Source organism: Siphateles boraxobius, unplaced genomic scaffold, assembly GCF_051911475.1.
Source record: "Siphateles boraxobius isolate OS27281-9 unplaced genomic scaffold, OSU_SipBor_1 25, whole genome shotgun sequence".
NCBI classification, from domain to species: domain Eukaryota; kingdom Metazoa; phylum Chordata; class Actinopteri; order Cypriniformes; family Leuciscidae; genus Siphateles; species Siphateles boraxobius.
The window spans coordinates 12,312,402-12,330,955 of NW_027508866.1; the positions used below are offsets into that span (position 1 = coordinate 12,312,402).

General features: G+C 37.5%; 2 protein-coding genes across 3 annotated transcripts in view; both read left to right on the top strand.

Moving 5' to 3' along the window:
• The first annotated feature begins 263 nt into the window (after positions 1-263).
• sod1 (superoxide dismutase 1, soluble) lies at positions 264-9,187 on the top strand. The gene is made up of 5 exons (XM_077242674.1): positions 264-427; positions 1,301-1,397; positions 1,684-1,753; positions 8,621-8,738; positions 8,830-9,187. Exons 1-5 carry the CDS (start codon positions 356-358, stop codon positions 8,935-8,937), a joined length of 465 nt encoding a protein of 154 aa, XP_077098789.1. The 5' UTR covers positions 264-355; the 3' UTR covers positions 8,938-9,187.
• Positions 9,188-10,581: 1,394 nt separating this feature from the next.
• tiam1a (TIAM Rac1 associated GEF 1a) overlaps positions 10,582-18,554 on the top strand; it is a 74,079-nt gene continuing 66,106 nt past the window's right edge. The window contains exons 1-2 of one of the 2 annotated variants that reach the window (XM_077242664.1): positions 10,582-10,806; positions 14,665-14,730. The gene's annotated coding sequence lies outside the window, so the exon portion shown is untranslated. Of the gene's footprint in view, positions 10,807-14,614; positions 14,731-18,554 lie in introns of those variants that run through there. The other variant, XM_077242665.1, reaches the window with a different exon arrangement.

The window sequence follows — 18,554 nt, forward strand, 5'->3', positions numbered from 1 at the left end:
AAAATAAAGCCGAAAGTTAAAAGCAATATAAAATTGAAATAATTACGTTTTGAGAATTACAATTTGTCACTAAAAACAGGAAATGAATTGCAAGCATAAGGTTTTAAAGCTTTTTTGTTCTCAGACGATTTATGAGGAATTGCTTAATTTCTTTCATCAAAACAAATATGGTGGCGTATAGGAGACATTGACGTCACTTTGACAGCATGATACGCCAGACTTTGACCGAATCAGCGGCCACCAATCCGTTCAGCCTTCTGATTGGTCAGCTCGACACACGCGCCTCCTCTCTTACCAAACGCTGTCGGTTTATTTCACTCTCACAACTTTACAGTTTGCATAACCCAAAGGCAACATGGCGAAAAAGGCTGTTTGTGTGCTAAAAGGCAGCGGGGAAGTAAGCGGAACCGTTCATTTCGATCAAGAGGTAAAAATAAAAAAAATGTGTATGTTTTTCCACGGTGTTTGTTATGGAGAGTAGCGCTCACAGCGACCTAGCCCGAAACCACGCACGTTGCATTTCATAAACTCTAACGTTACAAGTGAGATTTAAGAATTAACCGTGCATTACTGTGAGATTAGCGTTACATTGGCGTAATATGCGGTTGCACGGGATTCGCTTTGCATATTCCATGCACATTTTGATGGCCAAACCTGATAATGAAATACAATGGCCTGTTCTAACGTTACGAGATTCACTTTTTGACCCATAATTTATAATGCACTACAATCGTTCAGTAATGACCTTTGGTACGGTGGCAGGTCTACGTTTCGTTTGCGCCCCTGTGCACGTGCATAATAATCATTTGCACCTGAAATTGGGACTATGGGCGTAGGCGTTTACTGGCCGCCAGTTTTGTCATTGAAAAAGTCGCATGAAATAACTAGAAGAGGAAGGTTTGCCGAGTCATGCTCCATCTCTGTTTGCTGTCAATTTTGCCAAATAGGACAGAGATCACAGCACACATCAACTGCTGGCAGGAAACTGTACTGATGTAACGTTAGTGGTTGTAAAGCTCATATATTATAGTATGACTTTGCACTGTGATATTTAACATTTACACTATGAAGTTTCATCTTCATTTCATATAACTTTGTCAAATATTTACATTTAAGCATTTGCCAGAGGCTTTGTTTATCTTCCATTGCATTTCAGATATACATTTGACCATTTCCTGTATCAAACCCATCACCTTGGAGTTGTTAGCACATGTATCTTCATCATGTCAAGCCGTAAATGTTTGTTTTCTGAAGTGAAATGAAACTATCATTGACCACACGAGTGGTCTGTGTGTTTTAGAGTGACACGTCTCCAGTGAAGCTCTCAGGTAAAATCACTGGCCTTACTGCAGGAAAGCATGGATTCCATGTCCATGCTTTTGGAGACAACACAAACGGTAAGCACCATTACTCCTTCCTCTGACCTTTATGTACGGGTTTATCCTATTAGGACTGAAGTGGTTGGTTGATATTTATTTTTTTATGGCCGATGCATTGCGCTTTATAATTTCAAAACCAGTCATGCTTCTGACACACTGGCCAAACAAAAACTTATTGACTGATAAAAAAAAATGCCACTGGTCTTGATCTAGAGGTCTTTATTTTCTTATTGAGTGTGGTACAGCAACCAGAAAATGTACACATGAACACAGACTAAGATTTTTTTCCCTCTATTAATCACAGGCTGTGCCAGTGCTGGTCCGCACTTCAACCCTCACAACCAAAATCACGGTGGACCAACTGACAGTGCCAGGTGAGTTTATCAATGTGCTGTATGGCATGACCGATTCATCATGTTACTCGCAGTACAAACTCTGTCTGCCAAAAGTTGTCTCATTTGCATAAATCCTTCAAATTACTTGCTTCAGAGAATGTCTAATAAGGGGAGAACTCTCACTCTCAGTAAACTTCCGGCTTCTGAACTGGTTGCAGTTCCTCTCTGGTTCTATATGAGGGCGCTCACAGGACGAGTGCAGAATGAATGGAGGTCTATGGAGCTATACCCCTCAAAATCCACTTTTCTCAGGATATAATTTTTTGTCTAGTAATTTGAATGTTGTATTCGAAAGATGCAAAGAAATTACTCATTGCTGGGTGTTAGATTTTTTAGAGTCACTTATTTGCTTTAAAAAGACTTTTAAAATGTCAGTGACGTCATACACATAATACGGCCAGAGATACTGCTTTACGGCAATCCTTCAGTCACTTTGGTGCTTTTCTCTCGAGGCATCGACAACACAGCTGACACAGATAAATACACCTGCTAGAAGAGTTTTTGTTTTGTTGTTTTAAAAGACCACGCGTGAAAATGCACACACATTCTAGTCCCGCTTTGGATGCCACGATGCCATCAAGCGGTATCTCTGGACTAGAGGGTGACACGGGAGTGGATTTTCAAACCTCTCCCGTCCCACTCACACAAAAAATATCCTGTCCCGTCCCTATCCCGTGATGCATAGTGATTTTGTTTCCCATCCCGCGGGGTTCCCGTGACCCGCGGGAATCCCGAAAAAATGTCAGCCTCTAGTGTGGAGCATGTCATTCATTTTACCAGCCACACCAAAGCAAACAGGAGAGCATAAAGAGATGGAGCAAATATAATTTAGTTCAAAATTTAAATATAGAGTTTATTTATAGAAACTGTATATTTGTGTATAAAGTTGGGTATCAGTTTTAAGACGATTCCCATTACGCCCACTCCCGCTGACATTTTTTCCTTTCCCGTCCCAATCCCGTGATGCATAGTGATTTTGTTTCCCATCCCGCGGGATTCCCGAAAAAATGTCAGCCTCTACTCTGGACGTAGCAGACCCATAGACTCCCATTCATTTTGCACTCAGGGCGATCGCCCCCCAGTGGAACTCTGGTGGAACTACAACCAAAATTTGGTACAATAGGGCTTAATAGGGAGTGAACAGGCTCTCCTAGACGGGCTCTGCTTGCTTCCTAAATAGTCTCACATTATATAGGATTCAGGTATGTAATAAAGTAATCTGTCCGTTTGCATTCTTATTCATCTCAATTAGAGCCCGACCGATATATCGGCGGGCCGATATTATCGGCCGATTTTAGGCATTTTCCTAACTATCGGTATCGGCATTTATAATGGCCGATAAATGAATATTTTAAAAAATGCGGTACGGTGATTCATGTAAGGGTGGCGCTGCCAATAAAGCACCTAAAAGCTGTCACAAGAACTGGCAAAAATAATGATTATGAATACAACAAATATAGCAAGGAGACATTTTAATTGTTTATTAATAAACAAGTGTTTTCAGTCAGTGTCAGCCAAAGATGAAGTTGACGATGCTGACTCGCGATCTTCAGTGAGCGCGCGCCAGAGAGAAATGCACATTTCATACGATTACATGAGTCTGTCTGTCTTTCGTTTTGAATTGTTCTGTTTAAAAGTAGACATTTCAATATAGATATATTTCAATTCTCAGGTCTATACGCTGAGTTTCGGTTCATGAGACGAGCTCCAGTTCACCCGCAGGCGCCTCCGTGTCGAGATTGTCTATCGTCTGCTATATTTACTTATTATAAATTAAATGCAGGCAAATGGTTGATGAAACATAGATTAAAATTAAGATACAATTAATACAAAACGAAATTCACTTTGAAACGAAAGGTTTTGAGCTTTCTGTTTGATGTCTCTGTGAAAGTTTCAAAGCATTAGTGCCGCTTTCAGAGCGCTCACGTCCGTAGTGCTGAACTGTCGCGTCTGTAACATTGTTTTTTCCTCATAAATGCAAACACGAAAAATAAAATAAAATAAAATAAAATGAATATTTTATGTAGCCTGTGGAGACTGAGAGCCAACCCTTCTTCATCCGGTGGGTAGTAGCCTACTTGTGATTTGCGCAGTGTAATTCACAGAATTGATTTCTCTGCTACAAGCCTCTGTCACGTATTGTGTGAGCTTGTGACTATTGCAAGCGCGCAGCTGAGAAGTCCTGATTATATTGTCTGCTATATTTAGGCCTACTTCTTATTTATTAAGGCAATTGGTTGATGAAACATTGATTAAAATGCGTGGCGCGAGCGATCTCCGACAGTAAACTGATTCTGCTTTGTCTAGGGTAAACAGCTGTTGCGACGCGAGCAGTAACGGCCGCGTCCGGTGTAGACACCGTGTTAAAGCTCATTCTGCCTGATAACGCTACGTTACAACATCAAGCAATATTCCAAAAATGTATATAATTATAACACTTTATATAGGGCCATTTTGCATTAAGAGTAGCCTAGTTTCACGTTTAGTACATTTTGCTTACTAATTATTTAAAATAGTATAAAAGTACTGTACATGTAATTAAAAACGTTTTCATTATGATATTATTCATTTTACTTTAGTAAAAAGATCTGAGTTCTTCCTCCACTGGTAGAGATTAGAGGAATTAAGAGTAAAAATAGAAGATAATAAGGTTTTGTCAGTGACACTTTTTATATATTTATTGATACAAGTTATGACTAAATTAAAAGACAAAGTCGTCGTTAGTGAAGATTATGCAACAGTATTTAGAATATAATATAATATAATATAACATGCAATGCAAACTAGTTTGGTTACAGCTCAGCTGTATAATTCTCATTCTATCATTCCCCCTGCCTCCATTACATATCTGTGTCACACAAGTGTTTGATTACCACATTTGAGTGATCATTGCAAAACGTGTTTATAAAATATATTTATTCTGTTTATAGCTACTGTGTAAAGTACCCATCAAAAGTTTGTACACACCAATAGGAAAGTGTCCAAACTTTTGACTGGTATACTGTACTATAATACACATAAATAATATTGCTACTGTATTATAATATACACATAAATAATATCGGCCGATATATCGGTATCGGGCTTTTTTTACTCCCTAATATCGGTATCGGCATCGGCCCCCAAAAATCCATATCGGTCGGGCTCTAATCTCAATGGTGGTTGCTCAGTTTCTGAACCAATCGCCTGAGCTATAAATATAAGCACTACGGCACATCCGGGAACTTAACTGTCAATTTCGTTACTTTGTTTAAAAAAAACAAAGTAAAATCATTCACTGGCTTACCATGGTTACTCAATGAGGTACGAGTAAATGTTTAGGTAAGACACCTCTGGCCACTGGGTGGGGTTGTTGCACCAATTTGACGCTGGGAGAATGAAGGGATATGTTTTTAAATTAACCAAATTAAAGGACAACTCCGGCGCAAAATGAACCTTTGGTCGAATTACACATTGGTACATAGTCAACCGTTCTCTGAGATTTGTTTTCATGATTATTGAATGTAAAGAGTTTTATCTCTAAAAACTGTTTAGCTTATAACGTTAGTATATAGGGCATAGAGTAATGAAAATAAAAATCACTAGTTAATACCACTAACAAGGCTCGAAATAGCCCAACACTAACACAGTAGCATAATTAGGGTCTCTATCTGCAAACTGAAACATTGAGAACGTTGTAAGTGTACAGACAGTTTAATAAGAAGATACTTTATAAAGACAGTCCACTTCGCGTATACAGGCAGGAGCCATCTTTGGAAAACAGTCTCGACCAGTCGAATCATGAACGCCGAGCCAAGTGCGCTGAATCAAAGAGTATAGAAGAACAAGAGGCGAAACTCAATAGAACGTTCCATTGCAACACCAGCGCCCAGCAGCAACGCTACACTTCCGTAATTTTGGGGTGAAAGCGACTCGGGCAGTCCACTAGTGTTGATGTGTAGTTCGCGAACGAGCCGCTCTAAAAGCCAATTCTTTGAAAAGAGCCGGACTTGCCATCACTATCCACTTGCTTTTTGCTGTCGCTATGGCTATATCAGCTGCTTTGTAATTTTATTTTTTTAAAGTAACGTTACATTAAAGATCAAATCCAAACTGAATGATGACAACAGAATACAATCACTAGGCTAGTGATCATCAAATCCCTTTCAACAGTTTATTTCACAGACTTAGACAAGTTTTCTACTTTTTTCCCACAAAACCTTTAGTATTACCATTACAAACACTGAATTAATACCAGCATATAAAAATTAAAGGACATGCTATATCAGATAATTGGGAATATTGGACAATATTTATATATAACAGCAATAGAATAGCTTTACAGTCAACTTTTTGTTTTGTTTTTTTGCAGTAGCTACTATCTTATATTAATGACCACTATGTAAACAAAAAAAACACAGCCACTGTCCATCATGTTCTATAAGATCATGTTTTTAAGCATGATCCAGGGGATTACCCATACAGAAATGTAATATGTCAATATAAGTAAATTACATATATAATGTCAGTGCCCATGTATGTCTGCTGCCTATATGAGAATATATGAAAAATTCATATATATATAAAACACATAGACTTTTATGAAACAATATAGCAAAAATGTCCGTTTTCATGTAAGTGCCATATATTTTCCCATATATGCACAAGCACATAAATGTTAAATATATGTAGCCTAAGACCCATATGTGTGCATGTACTTATTTCAATATGTTTTCAATACTCTTTGGCCAAGTGCGCTGGTGAGATGTGAACGAGCCAGAAGTTGTGATAAGGTGAGCGAACAGTAGGCTACGTGTACATATTTACGAGAAGAAAATGGTTCGTGTTTGTGCTTTTCCCGAAAACAACGGACCATTTGAGATTCCAAGATACTTCAGCCAAAGAGTATAGAAGAACAAGAGGTGAAACTCCGATGCTTTTTTAGTAACAGTCACTAGGTGGCGCTTCGGTAGCGCGGCTGCCATTTTGGGGTGAAAATTCCAACTGGATCACTGGACAACAGCACAGAAGACAGTTGTTTTGAGTATTTACATTTTATGCAACTTTACACATTTACTACTATTATTAGTTACCAACTCCACTAGGCCTGCAATATATTCTGTACGTTTTGTACATAATGTAATATATGGCCATATATGTACTTATATTTTAAATAGCATGACATATCTATACATATATTTGACTTATCTGAGAACACAATATATGCCTGCAACATATATGAACATTTATGTGTCCAAACATGTGAAGAAAATATTTGATTTCATCCATATGATACCATATATCTGTATATATTACAGTATAGTATTGGTTCCTCACATATATGGACAACATTAAATATAAATATGTGACACATATTTGTTTCCCACATATTTAATAAATGTATGTAAACATACATGCATGTGATACTGATGAAGCGTAGCGCTGCTGCTGGGCGCTGGTGTTGCAATGGAACGTTCTATTGAGTTTCGCCTCTTGTTCTTCTATACTCTTTGATTCAGCGCACTTGGCTCGGCGTTCATGATTCGACTGGTCGAGACTGTTTTCCAAAGATGGCTCCTGCCTGTATACGCGAAGTGGACTGTCTTTATAAAGTATCTTCTTATTAAACTGTCTGTACACTTACAACGTTCTCAATGTTTCAGTTTGCAGGTAGAGACCCTAATTATGCTACTGTGTTAGTGTTGGGCTATTTCGAGCCTTGTTAGTGGTATTAACTAGCGATTTTTATTTTCATTACTCTATGCCCTATATACTAGCGTTATAAGCTAAACAGTTTTTAGAGATAAAACTCTTTACATTCAATAATCATGAAAACAAATCTCAGAGAACGGTTGACTATGTACCAATGTGTAATTCGACCAAAGGTTCATTTTGCGCCGGAGTTGTCCTTTAAGTTTGTTGATGCATCTTTCACGCTCAATGGCAGGCAGGGTGGACATAATTACTTGACATGTTTAATCTTAGTGATTTCTTAAGTTATTCACGCCTGCCAGCTGTGGACGGACGTTGTTTTGTGACGCTATTTTGTATTGAAATCTATGGGAAGTCTAGTTTATTTTCCCCTAAAAGTGGGCATGAACCTGTTCAGAGACATTATATGACGTTGCGTCGGTTGTGCGTATGGCTGATCATTCTTGATCCACATTAAATTGCATTATGAAAATACTGATTTCCTGATGGCAAACCCTTTATTAGTGACTGTCCTGAGCTGTGAAAAACAAGTCCTTTTAAGAGGGACTTATAACATTATATTTTATTGTGCAGTAGTGTTATTACAAGATATTTCTTGTGTTGAGTTTTTTTATATATATATATTATATTATCCTAATAATTTTATTTTTATATTGAATGGGTTAAAACAGTGGGAATGTGGCCTGTGAAAACGCTAGAGATTTTTGAAAAGCGCTGTTGACTTAAATGTTACTGAAAGAGGTTTTAATTTGTTTTCAAAGAATATATCCTAGTGTGAGCATCCATGTTTTCCCCAAATCTTTCAGCCCTTAAGGATGGTTCAGTCACACACAAAAAAAGTGAAGCCCATCTGTTGGTTTGCAGGTCTTTGTTTTCTGTGGGCTCTCTTCAAAGTGAAAATGTCATTTTTCAAGTTTATTAATTTTCTGTGCAGATACACTCCCCTTCAAAATCACCCCAATCAGTCTAGAATAAAGATTCCTGTATTTTTTCATATCACAATATATATTGCATGAAAACAATCACAATGCCAGTTATTTTCAGGTGTGCAGCCAGAATTGAAACGCATGATTCTGCATGCAGTATCTTTTCTGTATAATTTCATGTAGCCGTGTGCTAGTAGATGTGTCTTGACTGTAATATTTTGTCTCCTAGACATGTCGGAGACCTTGGTAATGTGACCGCTGATGAAAGTGGGGTTGCAAAAATTGACATTGTGGATAAAATGCTGACCCTGTCAGGGCAACACTCCATCATTGGGAGGACCATGGTGGTAAGAAAACAACTGGTTTTATAATAAAGCGGCACATCTAATGGCAATAACTGTCTGTTCAACATTAGACTTTGTGTATTTTCTGCTGTAGATCCATGAAAAGGAGGATGACTTGGGTAAGGGAGGCAATGACGAAAGTCTTAAAACTGGCAACGCTGGAAGTCGTCTGGCCTGTGGTGTTATAGGCATCGCTGAGTAGAGTCCAGCTCTAATCGAAGAGCCAGCTTTGAAATATTAGTGACCAATGTGGATCCCCCCTCATTTAAGCACAGTAAACTGATGAATACATCTCTATTTTTAGCAAGTTAATGCTTAAAGAATTGTACTTTAGCCCCACACAAAGCCATTTGTCCTGTACATTTCTATGTGGGACCCTTCTGCATTTTCAACTACAAAGTGATGTTCATTTCCTCTTTTTGCTTTATTCAATAAACGTTGATCAGGCTGGATGTGTGTGTGTGTGTGTGTCTTTGTGAAATAAATTTATGGGCTGTATGATGGTAAATAAATAGCGTGGGTATATTATTAAACCTGATTCTGGTCCGTGTTGTAATCTATTCATTTTTGGCAACTGAAATAAAGCTGAAAAAATATTTAAATTTAAGTACTAAAATTACGAAAGCTAAAACTGACATAAAAGATAAATATAAAAATGACAAGCACATCTACAAACTTAAAATCTAATTAAAACAAAGAAGATTAAAAATCAGCTAGTTCAAAATAATTAATACTTTAGGATATAAAGTAACACTTCTGTTTCTTTGATGAAATTATTTTTGTTTTAGAAATGCTGAAATGTGTTTTTAGCTATAAAAAGATAAAAGTTGGAAAGCTGCGTACATTGTTGGAGGGATATTCTCTTTTGGTATGGAATTTTGGAAGCCTTGGTTAAGATGGGAAATGTTTATTAGGGTAGTGTAACTGGTTTGACTGGTCTGGAGCCAAGACAGGTCATTGCATGGAAAACACCACTAGATGGCACACTTTTCTTGCGACACTGCGTGAGACCCAAAAGCGTCTTCAAGAAAATAATTTCGGAAAGTTTGTAATGTTTTTAACTTTATGAGTGTACTTAAATATGAAGTTGCTTACTCGTATTGAATTTGTAGTCAACTTTATAATCTCATATGCATTCGCATTATGCTTTGAGAATTGAGGTTTTATAGGGAACTTTTAAGATGGCCTGGCTCTGTGAACTGCTGTAAACCAGTTTGACCAGGTTGGAAGACCAGCCAACTTTAGGATTTTAAAAGATTTTATCATCAGGAATATATTACTGTAATCCCTCAGAGGCACTTGAGATTGAAGTCATTGTTGTTCTATGAATATGATTTTAAAATGGGTGGTCGCGCCTTTGACATCTGACTCTATATTTGACACTGCTATTAAACAGCTGCGCCCGGTGCAAGCCAGCATTCGCAGATGGCCAGTGTACTGCTGCTGAAATTACATGCTCCAAAACCTCTTTCTCTTATAATGGGGCAGCCTCCCATGTGAAGAAACTTGGCATTCCCAGTTTCCTCCCTCCAGACGAAAAGAGATTCCCCAGAGAACGAAGACCTGCAATCCACAGATGAGTTTCACACTTCAAATACCAAATTTGCTCCCAGAATGCTTATGTATTTGATAACAATGTAACATTTGAGCTTTATTCCAATCTTTATTTTGCTTATTTTACTGTCCACACAATACATTCAATACTCTGTGTGTTTAATGGTTAGGCCTACATTTTGTTATGCCTACTACTATGATGCATTCTACCCAAATAGGAATAAAACTAGGGGAATCACTGTGATAAATAATTTCTGATCCTGGTGATGAGTTTTCTGCCCTCTTATTACAGATGCAGCAGTACATAGACCTTAAAATGTATTGAGGAAGTACAATCATGGTTCTCACATGGACACATTTCCAGAAGCAGAGAGAATCACTGGAGCGTGATGAGTCAAAACGCTGGTATAAATAGCATCAGCAAGGCGAATCATGAATAATGAAGGAGCCGCCCATCCCACTGGAGCAAGAATGCACAAGTCATAGGCCTCACGTGCTGTCAACACACACTAACAAGGTCTTGTGTCTTATACAAAGCATCCACACTCTAAATGAATGCTTCAAACCTTTTCATAATCTGTGTGGCTATGGTCTGACTTTGCATGTGAGATTGTGTAGACGAATAGGCTACTGTGATTTTACAGTCTTGTGTAATTAGCACACATTGCAAGCATTCGTAAAAAACACATTTGCATGGTGTCGGTTTTCCTTGCACATGCATGTGCTTGACGATAATTATTGTTTTCGCTCTATAAAAGCTTAGCTTGAGGCTTTAATGGTAGAAATTTTGTCCAAACCAAAAAGTTCCCACTTTTTAAATCTTAAAGCACACTTGCTTCAAGAATAATACATAAGCAAACATTTGTCTTTGCTGTGCCCATATATAAATACACTACCATTCAAAAGTTTAAAGGAAGGGTGGGCAATTTGTTTCATAAACACTTTTTTGTTATGCTATGTACTTATATTGTATGTGGAAGTCACAGGACCAAAAAACATTTGTCATTCGATTCGAATGCAATGATATGATGTCCTACTTGCCTTTCATCATATGTATTTTCATACCGCCGCACAACCTGCTCGCTCAGACATCACGTGTCATCAGAGCGTTCCGTAAGGCTACGCAGAGTTGTAGACAGTCACCGAGCGCCACAAAGAAACAGCAGCCGCTTCAGCAGCCACTTAAACGGAGCTGTCTACGTCCTCAGACTCGGAATTATGTGATTTTATCTATCAACACTAATACTATCAATGGTGAAATTAATCTGCAGCAGTCAAGTGGTACAACTAGCTCTGTAAGTTGTTTACATTCATTATTATTGTAATGTTAAGTGCTTTGAGGCATGAGGTAATTTAACATCGTCTCTTGTCTCGTGACGCTTAGCAATCGATGTGCGTTCATTTGTTTTGAAGGAGGCGTGGCTTTGTAGAGCGCTCTGAAGGGAGGGTGGGATCTTATGCTTTTAAAGCTAGCCTGCTATTGCTAGCCTATTTGAAATGACCTACTCTACCTTTAAGGTTGGTAAGATTTTTTGATGTATTTTAAATTAGGCTGCATTTATAGAATCTGTGTGTGTTTTAAAGTTTATCTGAAGCTGTTTGGTCTTTTAATTATTTTTAAACGTATTATGTCCACCTGAGGGTTTTTTCGGACCCCTGTTTCCTAGCAACACGTCTAGATGTCCTGGATCACCGTGGGAGGAGAGTGCAAATCTGAGGGGTTGTTTCAGTTCGATGCTGACGTTACATAAAGGCCCCTGCGCTTCAAAGAACCAACAGTGATTTTATTGACTTTTTAGCCCTTGTTTTCGGGTGTTGGCTTTACGTTTTTAACACTTTTGATCATATCCCACCTCTTTGTTACTTCTCAGTTTGTTACAGCTGAAATGGGATGCTTTTGTTTGATTAAACCTGACTCTAATCCTAGTTTTTTATTCCAGATCTTGCAAATAAAGAGAAAGATTTTGAGGTTCTTGATATACATATTGAAGTTCCTTGAGTGTCAATATGATATCTGAGGTACCTTCAAAATGTTGCCCAGGAGTTCTCCAGATTTTTAGAGTTTATTGGCTATGTTTCATTCTGGGGATATTTTTGGACCAATGCTAGATGTTTAAGCCACAGGTCAGATGCCATACATGGCCTCTATACTAAGGGCCAGGGGTCATTTAATGCTCACTTTTGACTGCAGAATCCTCCTGACCAGACCTTTGCCCCCCAGGCATGTGTGTTATTCAGCCAGAGCCTCTAAATAACCTGTGCCTGTGAAGTCTGAAGATGGAGGATCACTGTGTGGTCCACTTTCACTGGAGTTCTGTCACTTTTTACTGTCTGAGAAATTTTCCTCTCTGCTCAGTTCTCGGGATATGGCAGAAGTAAAGTGAAGGACACATAAAAACAGACTTCACCTCTGCTTTTATTGCACCCCTTTGAAGTTACTCTTCCTGAGACAGTGGGTTGACTCAAATATCATTCATTCCTTCCCACATATGATATTCTTTCTTTTTAACTATTAAGTGTTTCTGAGCATGAGAGAATTTGAGTCAACATGCCATAACCCATATTAAGTGTGTGTTTGACCTATTTGCTCCACAGATCAAGTGGATTGACTAACTTCTGCTGTTATATGACCTTGTTAGATCAATGGGCTTGAAGAACAGGAAAATATTAAATGTGATACAAAAAGAAGAAAGTTATACACGGACAAATTAAATGGAAATAACATTTAAATAAATGTTATGTGGTCAAAATTCCAAAGACCTCTTTTGAAAATCTAGAATTCTAAATTTGATCGAAATGTTTTAGAATTTTGAATCGATAAAAACAAATAAATATTGTGATATAAAATTAAAAAGGAATGTCTGTGTGTATGTACATTATATTTGCAGATTATGACCACCTGCTTAATATGCAGTTGGTCCTCTTTGTGCTGCCAAAAAAGACCCATTGAGGCATGGACTCTACAAGAACCCTGAAGGTGTCCTGTGGTATCAGGCACCAAGACATTTGATTAAGTCCTGTAGGTTGTGAGGGTGAGCCAACATGGAGTGAACTTATTGGTCCAGCACATCTCACAACTGCTCAATTTGCATTGAAATCAAGGGAATTTGGAGGCCAGGGCAACACCTTGAACTCTATCATGTTCCTCAAACCATTGGCAAGGTGCATTATCCTGCTGAAAGAGGTCACTTCCACCAGCGAACACCATTGTGTACCTGGTCGGCAACAATGTTTAGGGAGGTGGCTCTTGTCAAATTTACGTCTACATGAATGGTTGGACCCAGGGTTTCCCAGCAGTGCTGCTGTGACTTGTTTGTCTGCTGTGAATTTTGCGTGACTTGTGCCACAGTAGACCTTCTGTTGGCTTGGACCAGAAGGGATAGCCTTCGTTGCCGTTGTGCATTGATGAGCCCTCAACACCTTTCGCTGGTTTGTGGTTTTGGTGTACTGCTGACCGGGAACAACCCACAAGCCTCGCCATTTCAGAGATAATCTTACCCAGTTGCCTTGCCATAACAATTTGGCCCTTTGTCAAAGTCGCTGAGATCTTAATTCCTGCCCATTTCTGCTGCATCCAAAACATTGATTATGAGAACTGATTGTTTGCTTACCATCTAATCTACCCAGACCTTGTTAAGAGATTATCAACGATATTCACTTCACTTGTGACTGGTCATGAATAATGGTTTGGCTCATCAGTGTTTAAATATAGTATGTGTATGTTTGTATGCATATGTCTGTATATATAGAGCCATATTAAAAAGCAGGTAAATATAATTTAAAAAAAAGTAGGCCTATATAAACTGACATTAACTGTTCTCTCAGCGGAAACTACAAAACATGACCTCTGATCCTGTAGTCATGGGACAAATATGCAGACAGAAACTGATCACTGTAAACTGACCTTAGCCAATCAATCAATCAATACAATACCCAAGCCAATCAATTCAGGCCTAGATTTATATGTCAAATACCCATCCAGGGAAACAACAGTGAGGAACTGAGAATCAGACAAAATTACTTAAAAACTAATATAATAAACTTTCCCCCCTCTCTGATTAAAAAAAAAAACAGTCCAGCCTGCTCAGTTATAAACCGCAGCCACAATTCCACATGCCAGATGAGTGCAACTGAAAGACTTCTGAGACATTCCCACCATAGTGTAAACAGGAAGTGGAATAAAAAGGCCACTCAGAGTTATTACTCAAGATAATAAGTTCAGAGTTTACTTGGCCAAGTCCTCAGTGTTATTACACAAGTCACTTTCACATTTGCTTTATTAGTATCCTGTGGGGTTTGAGGATTTGCTCCTTTAAATAGCAGTTATTTAAATGTCTAATTCAAACGCTAACGCACATGCAAATGACCGTTACAGGTGTGGCTGCACAGGGGATCGGACTGAGGAAGAAAGAAACATGTTTACACCTGGAAATGTGTTGAGGTGAGTTGAGCTCTTCCCTTTTTTATTATTTGTGTAGTATGCACTTTAAAACGACATCAATGAAAGTGGACAGATATAGAAAAACATGATTTATTTGGCCTGATTCATTTTATATGTTAAATTGAGATGTGGTATCCTTTGCAGAAGTCTCTAGTGTGATACATGTGTTTTGTTTTACCACTGTGTTGATGTGCAAACTTGGTTTATATTGTACATATATGTTATCTCAGGTATTTACAATAAATGATAACAAATTAAATGAATGCTGAAAAAAATAAATCAAATATAATTATATATTTCATTTATCTTTTCAGCATTAATACAACACATTCAGATAGATTACATAAAATTATATATATATATATATATATATACACATACATATATATAGGTAAAACTTTACAATACGGTTTCATTAGTTACATTAGTTAACTAGTTTATTTATGAATAAGTTAACTAAGTGAACAGTACTATTCATTTACTAACATTAAATATTAATAAATACTGTAGCAAATGTATTGCTCATTGCTAGTTCATGTTAGTTGATAGTAATACATTAGCTAATGTTAACAAATGAGACCTTATTGTAGTGTTACCATATATATTTTATATATATTTTTTTATGAAAGTATATATGGACTATATAGTATTCCAAGTTGCATAAATTAAATGCAGTAAACAAAAACACTACAATGATATATAAATACTTTAAAAAAATAGCTGTTTCGTTTGAATTAGAATGCTAATACAAGGGCAGTGTGCTTAACTCATTAAAATGATGTCACAACAAAAAATTCTTAACAGGAAATTGAGACTAAAAATAGACTCAGTTTTCTTTATAAAAAATATTATTTTGTCTTTATGGCCTGGGCATGTTCTCGATAACCTGAGTGAAATATTTTCTGCGGCATTATCATTGCTTTTAGGGTTGCATGTTTTTTATTAACAGGTTGGTGTTGTAAAGCGTCATGTTGGATACCAGAGGCAGTTTTCATTCCTGACCTCTGCATTTTAAGGTTATTTCAGAGCTGGTAAAAACAGTCTTCTCCCTTTTTGTCTGAGTTCATTAGACAAGGGATGCAATTAGAGTCATTAATTGGAATGGGGGCCGTACTGACAAAGAAATGATCACCTGGAGGCAAACGGGAGAGTGGGTGGGATTTTCCAGAGTGCAGGGGCGATTGGACAAAGCCGTGTGTGCGTGGATGTCTGTATCACTGATACTCTCAGCATCCTTATGAAGCATTCAGAATCAGCTCTGTTTAACTGCATAATACCGCTGGTAAACTTGCTTTTTTATTGTGTACTCATTTGCCCTTACAGACTGTCTGTCTGTGGATTCTGTGCATGAGATGTGTAATCTTCTGATCAATTTTGAATTATTTTTCAATATATTCAGGTCAGATCTCTAGGGGCAGAGGTTATTTCTCAGGATTTGTGCCAACTTTATCACTAGCCATTTATTTGAAGCTATTTCATGTCTCTTAAGTGTCCTCAGCTGACCTTTCAGCCATGTCTGATGTTTGAGAATGGGAATTACTTCTTTTATAGCTTTTTGTGTGTGGGGGTCAGGCTTTGCTATCTTAATAGAGATCAAATGTCCCCACAAGGATAGTAAAACCTGAAATCATTAGAGCTAAGGCATAGATGATTGTTGTGTCTGACCTGGGGCATTTCCCTGATATATAAGAAATATGTAAATAAATATATATATATATATATATATATATATATATATATATATATATATATATATATATATATATATATTTTTTTTATGATTAAATAAAAAATAAAATAAAATAAAATAGAGAAATATTTTGGTATAGGCTTAAAATTTGTAGTATTATGTTTCATGTTGTATTTGTATATGTCCACTGGAAGCCTCAGTACCAAAACAAATTCCTTGTGTGTGCAAGCACACTTGGCAATAAAGCTCTTTCTGATTCTGAAAAAAAAAAAAATATATTATTAACATGTCAATATAAACACAGTAGAAGTCAAAGGAAAGTTCCCTCCGTGATGTAAAAATGAACGCGTGTTGTTAAATTCAGATCTAAAAATAATGCTGTGGTTTGACAAAATAAAATTGCATCGGAGGTCTATATACAGGTCCTTCTCAAAAAATTAGCATATTGTGATAAAGTTCATTATTTTCCATAAAGTAATGATTAAAATTAAACTTTCATATATTTTAGATTCATTGCACACCAACTGAAATATTTCAGGTCTTTTATTGTTTTAATACTGATGATTTTGGCATACAGCTCATGAAAACCCAAAATTCCTAACTAAAGAAATTAGCATATCATGAAAAGGGTCTCTAAATGAGCTATTAACCTAATCATCTGAATCAACTAATTAACTCTAAACACCTGCAAAAGATTCCTGAGGCTTTTAAAAACTCCCAGCCTGTTTCATTACTCAAAACCGCAATCATGGGTAAGACTGCCGACCTGACTGCTGTCCAGAAGGCCATCATTGACACCCTCAAGCAAGTAGAAACATCCAGAGCCACCGTGCACAGGCTTGTGCAGGAAATGGGCTACAGGTGCCGCATTCCCCAGGTCAAGCCACTTTTGAACCAGAAACAGCGGCAGAAGCGCCTGACCTGGGCTACAGAGAAGCAGCACTGGACTGTTGCTCAGTGGTCCAAAGTACTTTTTTCGGATGAAAGCAAATTTTGCATGTCATTCGGAAATCAAGGTGCCAGAGTCGGGAGGAAGACTGGGGAGAAGGAAATGCCAAAATGCCTGAAGTCCAGTGCTGTTTCTACTCCAGACTCAGTCCACTGCTTCCGCAGGTCCCCCAAGGTCTGGAATCGGTCCTTCTCCACAATCTTCCTCAGGGTCCGGTCACCTCTTTTCGTTGTGCAGCGTTTTTTGCCACACTTTTTCATTCCCACAGACTTCCCACTGAGGTGCCTTGATACAGCACTCTGGGAACAGCCTATTTGTTCAGAAATTTCTTTCTGTGTCTTACTCTCTTGCTTGAGGGTGTCAATGATGGCCTTCTGGACAGCAGTCAGGTCGGCAGTCTTACCCATGATTGCGGTTTTGAGTAATGAAACAGGCTGGGAGTTTTTAAAAGCCTCAGGAATCTTTTGCAGGCGTTTAGAGTTAATTAGTTGATTCAGATGATTAGGTTAATAGCTCGTTTAGAGACCCTTTTCATGATATGCTAATTTTTTGAGATAGGAATTTTGGGTTTTCATGAGCTGTATGCCAAAATCATCAGTATTAAAACAATAAAAGACCTGAAATATTTCAGTTGGTGTGCAATTAATCTAAAATATATGAAAGTTAAATTTTAATCATTACATTATGGAAAATAATGAACTTTATCACAATATGCAAATTTTTTGAGAAGGACCTGTATATATATATATATATATATATAAAATAAATAACATAAAATAAGATAGAACATTTAAAATACAATATATAAAATCAAACAAAATAGAGAAATATTCTGGCATGGGTGTAAAACATTATTAATAGCTCAATGAAAAAAAAAACAGACTTCAAAGGAAAGTTCCCACAAAGATATAAAAATAAACATATGTGTTGGTAAATTCAGATCTCAGAATTATGGTGTGGTCAAAAACCGTCAATCTGGCTTTATTTATTGAAGAAACAGGCTGGTAAGAGTATACATTTGCTTACTCAGCTACTGTGTGTGTGTGTGTGTGTGTGTGTGTGTGTTGTGTGTGTGTGTGTGTGTGTGTGTGTGTGTGTGTGTGTGTGTGTGTGTGTGTGTGTGTGTGTGTGTGTGTGTGGCACTGGAGAACTCTCTGGGTGGTAAAGTGCAGGCTGTCCATTTAA